This window comes from Glycine soja, chromosome 11, assembly GCF_004193775.1.
Source record: "Glycine soja cultivar W05 chromosome 11, ASM419377v2, whole genome shotgun sequence".
NCBI classification, from domain to species: Eukaryota; Viridiplantae; Streptophyta; class Magnoliopsida; order Fabales; family Fabaceae; genus Glycine; species Glycine soja.
In genome coordinates, this window is record NC_041012.1 from 12,999,168 (window position 1) to 13,011,378 (window position 12,211).

General features: G+C 29.4%; 1 protein-coding gene across 1 annotated transcript; it reads left to right on the forward strand.

Moving 5' to 3' along the window:
- Window positions 1–2,429: 2,429 nt before the first annotated feature.
- Window positions 2,430–9,365, forward strand: LOC114374330 (transcription factor UNE10-like). Its single transcript, XM_028331968.1, has 6 exons — window positions 2,430–2,811; window positions 3,116–3,770; window positions 5,187–5,288; window positions 5,475–5,540; window positions 7,619–8,008; window positions 8,991–9,365. The coding sequence occupies exons 1-6, from the start codon at window positions 2,711–2,713 to the stop codon at window positions 9,072–9,074; spliced, it is 1,398 nt and encodes a 465-aa protein (XP_028187769.1). The 5' UTR covers window positions 2,430–2,710; the 3' UTR covers window positions 9,075–9,365.
- Window positions 9,366–12,211: the final 2,846 nt, after the last annotated feature.

The window sequence follows — 12,211 nt, forward strand, 5'->3', positions numbered from 1 at the left end:
TAAAATCGTTGTTGTTGAAGTTGATCATACTTTAAAGTTGTCACTACACACATTTTAAGATGATTGTTAAGAACTGTCATCATTTTACTGTTGTAGAATATAATTTTTTTAGTAACGTATGGATACAAAATTTGAGTTAACTACTAAAATCAATTGTAAAAGTATGACTCAAGGAAGATAAACAAAATGATATATTATCATGCATTTAATGTTCATATTTAGTGTCCAAGAAATATCTTTAACAAATACAAGAACAAACATATATTGAACATCATTCAAAGACAACTAGATCTAATGGACACAGAAAATCCTATGTATTCCCCTCAAGGGATTCCCCTCAAGGGATACCAGGTAACATAGTTTGATTACTAACCCAATTATTATTCTTGCCCCTATCTATGTATTGCTAACGTGAACGTAAGAATATATTTGCAATTATCCCATCATTGTGCAAAGAGGAGGGATACATAGGATCTAAATATGCTATTGACCACCTTAATTGCCGCCATGTATATGCCTTGTGCACCGATGCATCAAAAGTGAATTTGTACACAGTAAAAAGCACGTCACTTCAAAGCGGGATCCGTCCAATCAGAGTCATTCAAAAGACTCATATATCACATGTTACAGTGTATGCAATAAATGCGATCCTTATCTTGTTACGGAAATGTTAGTTTGGCGTAAACACTATACATAACTCACGTAAATGAACACGGGTGTCAAATAGGAGTAATCATTCAAAATGATAATTACAAAAAGAAAAATCGACTTAATTTAATTTCTGAACAGTCATCAAACTGACTCGAATTTAATACAAACGCGATTCACTTTGATTCTTGAGTCATTAATTCCTTTTGTCTTTAAAAATTGAAAATGTATCAATTAATTAGCTCTTTAAAAAGTTATTAGGAAGCCAAATAAGTTTATGAAAATATTATAAAATAGTAAATGAACAATTAAAACATCCCACATTTATAATTTTGGATAATTATTCAGAGATTATTTTTAAATAAAGATTAAATTGAGTATTAGATACTCACTTGGTAAATTATTTAAGAAACAATAAATTAAATATTTAGCGTATTGAAAGAAGATGATAAATATAATGAATAATGTGATAAAAAAAAATACAAATAAGAATAGAAATTGAGATAAAAATTAAAATTATAAAATAATTTTCCTTTTTAATTTAAATAAAATCATTATCGATCGAGTGAGAATTTTATCACCTCCAATTATTTAATTTGACTCAAACTAAATAATCTCTTATACAAAATATGTATGTAGTCTATGAAAAAATAAAATACATTATCCAAAAATTCTTTTGTAAAAATAAAATATAAAACAAAAGGTGTTAGACTATTAGGACCAACTTGCCAAAAATTCACGGTATCAGAATAAACTAAATAACGCGGAAAGACTTTAACAATTTTAAAAAGGAAAAATTACATTACCTATAAAATCTATATTTTTTTCACTTTTATTTCTCTCAGTAGGGTGTGTTTGATTTTGATGAGAGAAATAAGGTTGATAAAAATATAAGATAGATAATTTAAAAAGGAAAAATAAAATAATATATTATGTTGTTTGGTTTAAGAGAAATAGATAAGAAATAATTTTATTGTCAAAGAAAATCGATTTTTATTGTCTAAAAAATTGATTTTCTGCACAAAAAAATAATCTATTTTATTATAACTAGGAAAATTGAATTTTGTAATTTTATTCTTTTCAAAATCATATGAACCAAAAATACCCACATCATTTCCATTTTCGGCAACTCATTTCTTTTCTTAAAATCAAACACAACCGACATGTCTATTATGTGTCCTTTGACATATATTATATTTATCTATAATTTTTCATACCTTAAATATGTTTTTGATTATTAATAAATATTTGATATTTGTGTTTATTTTTTAACAAATTTTTATTTTATGTTAAATTTTTAATAAAATAAAACTTTTATTTTTTATTCTTGATAAATTAAAAAAAATTGTTTACTTTTTAATAAATTAACAAATTTTATTCTAATATATATTAATAACAAATAAAAAATATTTATCATAAAATAAACACAAAATTTATTAATACTAAAAATAGATATAAGAATAAAAATAAAATTATTATTTTATGAGAGACTCATCTCAAAATAAAAATTTATTAAAAATAAATATAAAATTAAATATTTATTAAAAATAAAAAATATATTTAAATCATTTTTATTATAAAATGGGGTGTATGGCTGATCGCTTATGATAATATTTATTTATTTATAATAATTGAAGAGTATTATGACACACAACACCATCACCAAATTAACACATCAGAATCGTTGAAACGACAAAACAGAACTGACTACTCCACACAAAAACTTCCCCACCTTCTCACTCCAATACATATGGACTAGATTCTCTTTTTTCGCGTAGTGAAACCAAATCCACAAGCTTGTTTCCCCTCATTGTCCTGATATTAGAAGAGGGGGGGTGGGGGTCACACACACACCAAACAACCAGATCACGTCGTTTCATTACAATAATTAATCTTTTCCCTCTTTCTCATCATTCCCACTATTCTTCACATTCACTTCTCTTCTCTTCTCATTCACTTCTCTTCTCTTCTCGTGAACAAACATATAGCAAACACACACACACACACAAAAACACAGTTCCATCCATTGGACTGCCTCAATTCTTTTAATTCCCCCCAAAAAATGAGCCAGTGTGTTCCTAGTTGGGATGTCGAAGACAACCCACCACCCTCAAGAGTTTCTCTTCGCTCCAACTCCAATTCAACTGCCCCTGATGTTCCCATGTTAGTTCTCTTATCTTCTCTCTCTATGTATCCTACAAAAAATTATTATATGATCCGAGATTATATATATATATATATATATATATATATATATATATATAACACTAGTCAGGTCAATTTTCATATAATTAATTTTTTTATGACAATTAAAAAAGTTTAATTCAATTATTGAGTATCTGTTTTTAATTATTTTTACCAATAAAAAAAATTATATAACACATGATTGGTCGCGATCATGTAATAATTTCTCGTATTAGTAGTTCATGGGAGTTAATGACTGATTTGTGTGACTTGATGCGTTCAGGTTGGACTACGAGGTTGCTGAGCTGACATGGGAAAATGGGCAACTTTCTATGCATGGCTTAGGGCTACCGCGTGTGCCGGTAAAACCACCAACAGCCGCCACGAATAAGTACACATGGGAGAAGCCTCGGGGAAGTGGCACCTTGGAGTCCATAGTGAACCAAGCCACGAGCTTTTCCCACCAGGAAAAGCCCAGACCGTTAAACGGAGACAGTGGTGGTGGTGGTGGAGTTTATGGGAACTTCATGGTCCCATGGTTCGACCCTCATGCTGCCGCCACCACTACGACCACCACCACGAACACCATGACGATGGACGCGTTGGTGCCATGCTCGAACCGGGAGCAGGGCAAGAAGAAGGGTATGGAGCCGGGGCCCGGCACGTGCATGGTGGGGTGCTCCACCCGTGTGGGGTCATGCTGCGGGGGGAAGGGGGCGAAGGGGCATGAGGCGAGTGGGAGGGATCAAAGCGTGAGTGGGAGTGCCACGTTCGGAAGGGATAGCAAGCACGTGACCCTTGACACATGCGACAGGGAGTTCGGCGTGGCTTTCACTTCCACCTCCATCAACTCGCTCGAAAACACCAGCTACGCTAAGCACTGCACCAAGACCACCACCATAGAAGAACATGATTCTGTTTCCCACAGTAAACCAATGGTAATTAATTACTCTCTTTGTTTTTCTTTAATCTAAAATACTATTAATATATGGTTTAAATAATTTTTAGGCTTATTATATATATGTGATTTTGATTTAAGTGTATTATAAATTTTTTCATTATTGAGAATTTGAGATATATTAAATTTTTTTATTTATTTCTATCATTAGTTAAGTAATGATGTGACATCAATTTAATAATTAATATAAATTAAAAAAAAATATTAAAATAAGATTGTATTAACGATAAGTGATAATGATATTAGTTAATTGATCATAGAAATTCAGAAAAAAAATTTAATATATCAATTACTCAAAAAAAATTATGAAGTACTAAAAATAAAAATCAAATATATATTAAATCAACTATATCTCCTTTCATTTTCTATTACATTTATCACTTTTTTTCACTTTTTATGTTTCTTTATATATCCTATCCATCCCCAAATGAACATTATTAGTGATTTACTAATGATTTCTCTAATACTGTATATTGCAACTCTTATATTACTCACATGTTCAACTATATTTGTCTATCTCAACGCAAAAATTTCATGGATGTCTATCATTTTTTGTCTTTTTCTTTACGTACATCATATTAGCTATTTTTTTTTTATATATATCTGGTGTGTACTAACATGAGGGTGTTCATGCTTTATTCTATTTATAGATGATTTTATAAAACTTTTTATAACACCCTTATATCATTATTTTATTTCACACTTCCTTTTCTTCTACAATATTTCTTTGTTTTATAAGAACAATTATATAAATACAATTTTTCTTTGAATTTATTTTTATCGGAACAACTTCTCTTTTGACAACATCTTGTACTTTGGTTCCTTTGTCGCAATTTTGATAATTGCAAACGGATTGTAAAACTACACATTTTCTACAATATTTTTTAGAATTTATTTTTCTTAATATATTTTTATCACGTTGTTTATTGTAATATTGACCTCTCTTAGTTATAATAAAACTTTTTAAATAAAATTTCTCTAATTTACAAAACTAACTGATATATATATATATATATATATATATATATATTTATATTTCAGTAAATGTTTAAGTTTATCTTCTACCGTTATACATGTTATTACATTAACTTTTTAAGAAAAAAAATTTCCCAGCAATATTTTTTTAAAAATATTTAAAACATACTAATCCTCTTTATATAAAATTAAAAATGATGGGATTTTAATTTTAAAAGATTAATTTAATGAAAATTCAGAAAATAAATATAAGTATATTTTAGGTCTTTGAAAGATTAATTTACTTAGTGACTAAAATTTTAAAGCGCTAATTAGGTACGACATATAATTAGTTTTAAACGTTAATTAAGCTTGAGGAATTAATTATATTTTCTTAATTAACTTAATTTTATGATATGTATGTGCTTTGTCTTTTATATAGGGGGAAGACGGGGATGAAGAGAAGAAAAAGAGAGCAAACGGCAAATCGTCGGTGTCCACTAAAAGGAGCAGAGCTGCGGCTATACACAACCAATCTGAAAGGGTGAGCTATCTAGCGTTGAATAATAAACTTTGCAAATTAAATTGCAAGTAGCTATGATATATATATATATATATATATATATATATATATATATATATATATATATATATATATATATATTCTAACAACATGTACAAAATCAAGATTATGTTGTTCATTGGTTCATTTTTGCATTTGGCTTTTCAGAAAAGGAGGGATAAGATAAACCAAAGAATGAAGACATTGCAAAAGTTGGTCCCAAATTCCAGCAAGGTATATATATAGCATATATAGTTGCAACTAGCTAGTGGGGTGGGGTTTTGCTGATCTAATCATGATATTGTTTTCTTTATTATTATTATTATTATTGAAATCATCGTAATATTGTGCATGTGGTATCTGAGCCAATTATTTAGTATCTATTGGTCCCAAATCCGTGAGAGAAACAGTTGATATATATATATATATATATATATATATATATAGACACACTGACGTAGCATCTTTCTTTGCTATATTCACTTTCGTAGACTTCAAGTAGCGGTCCCTGAGGATTCGATAGCCACTATAATTCTATAAGTACCATTCCACACGCACTCAATCTTCCTCTGCATGTTTTTATGTTCACTAGTGCAAAAAATGCATTTTATAACGATCTTGGGTTCTTCTCAGAAATAGAATATATTATTTTCTGAAAAAAGAAACAGAATTTCACGTAAACTACATTTTAATTTGAATTTGTAACTTTAAGAATTATCCAAGGCCTAAATGATTGGTAGCCATGGAAAGATAAAGGGATTGAATATGGGCCCCCGCCCCTCTCAAGATATTTTTCTAAAGATTAATTACATGTTGAGCTAATACTATTCATCATTGTTGTTATTAATATTAATTTTTATTATTAGTTTAACTTGATTTTCGACTTTTAGATCTATTGGTTTGACTTTTATGCATGTACTTACATTTTAATATGATACGTTATTGTTTGTTCATTTTTGGCTTTTCTTATTTATGGAACCGTCCTTGTAGATAAGGTATCTACTTTCATACCATTTATTATACATTTCATGTAAAATTTTAATATGCAAATTCTCTACATGATATTTTACTACCTTTGTCCCTTCACATATGGTCCCAACATTATTGGTAAAATACTAATGCTAAATAAACATCTAAAAGTGTCTTACACATTTTGTATCATCATCAATTTAGTTTTAAATCTGTAGTTATTAGTAAAACATATTAAAATATAATTAATTTAAGACTTAAATATTTTTAAGATCTTTAATATAAATGTGATTTTTGTTATGAGTTTCTGATAAAAAAAATTTATTATTTTAAGTTCATGATATATTAGAGACTTAAAAATGATATTATAGTTTTAAAATATTAAGATTCTAATTAGTTTAGATATACTGGCCGGTGGGGATAATTGTGCTCTGGAACCTTTTTCCAATCATATATGGCTATGGAAGTGAGAACTTTAGGGTAGTATAACTATATATGTGCAGTTATAGAGTCCACATAAAGTCCAATTAATTAGTACTTATTGCCATACTCTGACAGGAGGCTGTTTGGTGAAGAGGCACCCAACTGCTCCCACAGGAAACCCTTTCCAGTGGTAGGCCCTCATGTCAATTATGCCATAAACACTAAAACAACTAACGTTTTCGCCAAAAACACAAAAGTACAAATTAGAGAGGGAAAAGAAGGAGAAAGAAAAAGAACCCACACACTTAACCATGATAGACAACAAGGGAAAAAAAACAAGAAAGAAACATTTCAACAGCAACATGCAATGTTTAGCATAGGTTATAGCTTATTTATGAATTTAATTAGCTAATAAAAATAGACAAATATTAATCGGTATCTTTAGGATATTGATTAAAAATTAAAAGGATTTTTTTAATTATTCAGATACATAAAATTATATTGTTTATGATTTTTTTAGGTCCTCTTATGAATTTGATTTACAATAAATATTTTTTTATTTTAATTCTTTAACCAATAAAAATAACTTACCTTTATCTTTAGCGGATACCATCTTACTTAAATTTTTTCCAAGTTAGTCAGATCATAAAAGAAAACCAAATGGTAGTGTAGAAAAATATATTTCATCATAGAATTAATTATTTGATGTGGCTTTGCTATATATGGAATTTCATATGTATTGGACATTAATATAGGATTAATTAATTATATTAATTTGTGGTTTTCATATATATGAACTTTCCCTAATGCAATTTAAGTTAGTGGGTGAAGTAGGATCTGTGAGTATTACAAACATTTTGATATTGTATTTAATTTTTAAGGAAAAAAATATATATGAACTTTATATTTTTTTGTTACAGACTGATAAAGCTTCAATGTTGGATGAGGTGATAGAATATTTGAAGCAGTTGCAAGCACAAGTGCAGATGATGAATAGGATCAACATGTCATCGATGATGCTGCCATTGACCATGCAACAACAACTTCAAATGTCGATGATGTCTCCAATGGGCATGGGATTAGGGATGGGAATGGGGATGGGGATGGGAATGGGAATGGATATGAACTCCATGAACCGTGCTAACATCCCTGGCATCCCTCCAGTCCTCCACCCTTCTGCCTTCATGCCCATGGCAGCCTCGTGGGATGCCGCTGTTGCTGCCGCTGCTGGTGGAGGCGACCGCCTTCAAGGGACTCCGGCTTCCGTGATGCCTGACCCTTTGTCCACAATTTTTGGATGCCAATCGCAGGTAAGATAATATTTAGCTAAATGCTAACGAGTGTTTAATTTAATTACATTTATTAAGAATTCTCAAATATGCAAAATGTTGAATAAAAAATTATATAATATTAAAATATTATATATTTTATTAAATTTTTTTGACTTAAAAATTGTTTTTTCTCTTCTTTTGTTTATAAAATGATGACATTCTAATGTTTGAACCTATATTTATACAAACGCAGGATTGATCCTTGTGATGAGTTATTAGTTAAGTGTGTCTTTACTCTTCAGGATGCTTGTTTGCTCAAACATTTTTTTTTAATTATTTGGTTTTTTCCTATTAAAGTAATCTACTCTGATTTTGGATTTCATGATAAAGTATATATTTGTATATTAATTTGTTTGACTCATATTTATTGCGGATAAGGTAAGAAGTTCAGATTTCTTATAATGATTGAAAGCAGCCGGGTTTTGCTAAATTGGCTGGCCGGTACTTAATTTGTAAAGCACAAATGATAAGGTTGTAGAAATCAGTCAAATCGAATTCATTGCAGCATTAATATTGCGTACTGGTTTGTTAGCACTGTCACAAATTAAAATTAATTATTAGTTAATTAATAAATTTATCTAGCTTATACTTCTTCACTCTCCTAGGTTTAAATGGAATAAATTAGAGCGTAGTGATCGTGAGCTTCCAAAGAAATTCCTTAAATTAAACTAGCATTTCAATTACAAATTTAAAATTATCTATATCACCCTTTGATTATTAAACAAGATATATACATCATTGTCATTGATGGAGTTGTATATATCCATGGAAGAATATTCGAAGCTAATTAGAATACAACTTTATTTGGCATTTTGAAATTTTTGTTCCTCCACTTAGATATATACATGGTCATAAATTCTCTGTTTCAGAGGTGATATCTTTTTAGTTAATTTTTTTTAAATTATGTGTACAGAGAAAACATGGTGATTAATTTCTTAAATGTATGATTATATAATTGCAGCCCATGACCATGGATGCCTACAGTAGACTTGCTGCAATGTATCAGCAGCTGCACCAACCTCCTACTTCTGGTTCCAAGAACTGAGCTAGCTAGTTCTGTTATGAGAGTGTTGAGCTACAATTACAAGAATGTCCATACTAATTCTTTGTGAGAAATGTGTATATTAGCTCCAAAGCAAGTGACGAGAAACAATTAATAGCAGAATATTTATACTCCTTTCTTATTGGGGTTAATTAGTAACTTGTTATGATTTAGGTGGCTTTCTTGGTTTACTTTACCTAATTACCTTCATATCTATGTTCATAGGAATTTGCAACTTGTATAACGTGTTTTGCTATTCTATTGAATAACGGGTTTGGCCTCATTCAAATCTTATTGTTTTTCTTTTCCTTACGGCTCACTTATTTTCACTAAGTTTTATTTTTTCCTACTCAAACACTGTATTGCTGGCATTATAAATAGTTAATTAGCGTATGAGTTAGTCAATCAACATTATTTTTAGACTAAAAATATCCTTATTAAAAGAAAAGAAAAAATGTATTGACAAATAATTAAAAAAGAGATAAGAATTAACGCGAATGCTAATTTTACAAAAAAATTATAATTTTAAGATAAATTTATTATTATCAACTAAATTAATCGTTTTTCTTAATCTCGTTAAATAATTAGATTTATACATAAAAATGGTAGGACTAACAATTATTTTAAATATTTAAAATCGTAGTGTAAAATGATTTTTTTTTCATTTTCACACATTTATATACGATTTTACAACTTTTTTAATTGCCTTGTTTATAGCATTGACTCCCTTTCAAGTCATTTAATGTTTTATCAAACATTTCTTATATACGAGTTTGTATCTAGGGATGGAAGTGGACTAGACCTAGCCGAACCTATTCAAGGTTTGATTTGATTCAGCTTGTTTAGCAAAAATGTTAAGTTTGACGAGCAAATCCATTTAGCAACATTATTTTTTAATAAATATATTATTATTAATATGATTTATAATATTATAATTATTTTAATGAAATTACAAAATTATTTTAGTAGTTTAATATTTGAAATAAGTTAATTCCTGTAAGTAGGGGTGGGAATAGGCCAGGCTTTAAAAGGCCTGAGCCTAGCCTACGATTAATTTTTGAGGCCTGAGCCTGGCCTATAGCCTATCAAAGGCTTTTATTTTGGCTCGGCCTGGCCTTTTTAAAAGCCTAGCCTGGCCTGGTAGCCTATTTAAAAATTTTCTTCACATTAAATCTTTAATATTCCTAGTTATTTTTACAAAAAAAAATAAAATAACACACCTTCTATAATAGGCTAAACAAAGCCTTAATATATAATTTGCCTTAATTTTTAATCTAACGTTAATTTAGTTGGTGGTCCTAAAAATATATTAATAATATAAACAGAAATCACCAAATGATATAAAATAATCTAAAACAAAAGAAAAACTCATACTTGAGGTAGTATCATTCAAGTCTATCAAACCAACATATTAATTATTACAATAAAAAAATAAAGCCTACATCTCCATTCTATTTGAACAGAATCGGTGCATAAAATATCTACCAATAAAATTAATAGTAACGTCATTTCATTATTAGCTCCTCCATATCCACTCTAAGATAGGATATGATAGGATATGATTTTTGTATAGAAACGTAATAGAATATGATTTTTGTATAGGAACGTAATAGGATATGATAGGATATGATTTTTGTATAAGAATGTAGGATATGATAGGATATGATTTTTATTTGCTCTAGAATAAAGGAAACCTAATAGGAATAGAAAAAGGAACTGTTAACAGAAATAAGAAAACTAATAAAAATAATGAGAAATATAAAGAAACTCACACCTTGTAATTAAAATTTTATTTAATTATAGGAATGAAATCTGCTAATTTTTTTAAAAAATAATATTAATTGTACCCAAAAAATAATATATATATATATATATATATATATATATATATATATATATATATATATATATATATATATATATATCCTAAGCATGAAAATGAGAATTAAAAACATGTAATCACTGCAATTAAATACATGCGTGCATAAATGAGACAACACATAGTTTCCTCTGTCAGCCTGAGCTGTAATTTTTTTTAGGGTGTTACAGTATCCACACTTGGATGGAGTTGAACATGGATAAAATTTATGCCTTCCTCTTTACTATCTTCTTCTCTAAGTCTCCCACTACTATTCCAAGATACTAGGCCATGTCCTAATAAGTGTCAAGTACCACTTGTACTCTTCCTATCTAGTTTGCATCTTGCAAAGTCAGAATCTGAGTATCCCACTAGAGAGATCCCAACATCTTTAGGGTACCACAAGCTAACATCTAAGGTTCCTCTAAGATACTTCATAACTCTCTTAACTGCTGAGAAATAAGACTCTTTAGGACATGTTTGATAGCGAGCACACATGCAAACACTAAATATAATGTCAGGTCTATTAGCAGTCAAATAGAGTAAAGAACCAATGTTACCTCTGTCCTTTGTTTGGTCAATAAGTTTCCCTTTTTCATCCACACTAAGATAGCAAATTCAGCCATAGGAGTTGTAGCTTCCTTGCTTTTATCCATATCAAACTATTCTTTTCGGAAAGTTCGAATGAAAACCTTCATCGAGACTATTAATAGAGGCATTTGGAGTGCAGTGGTTAATGGATATATCATTCCAATCCATGTAGTTGACAACAAGACTACAAAGAAACCTTACGAATCTTGGTCAAAAGAAGAGATTAAGAAAGGTTAATATAATTCTAAGGCAATGAACATTATACATTCCTCATTAAATTCTGATGAGTTTTTTAGGTTGTCCGCGTGCACAACTGCCAAAGAGATGCGGGATTTAATCCAAGTCACACATGAAGGAACACCGAAAGTAAACAGAGCTCAAAATAATTCGCTGATCCAAGAATATGAAACCTTTAGGATGAAGCAAAGGGAAAATATAAGGGATATGTAGAAAAGATTTACTCATTTTGTAAACCATTTCAAGGGATCAACGTCAAGGTGTTGAAATCCCTCGACAGGACATGGCAACCAAAGGTAACAACTATTTCTGAATCAAAAGACCTTGCTACCATGACACATGCTTAATTGTTTGGGAAGTGGAGGGAATATGAAATGTACTTGACAAGAATGGTTGAAGAAGAAGCTATAGATAAAAAGAAGAGACGTTTAGCATTAAAGACTAGCATTCCATC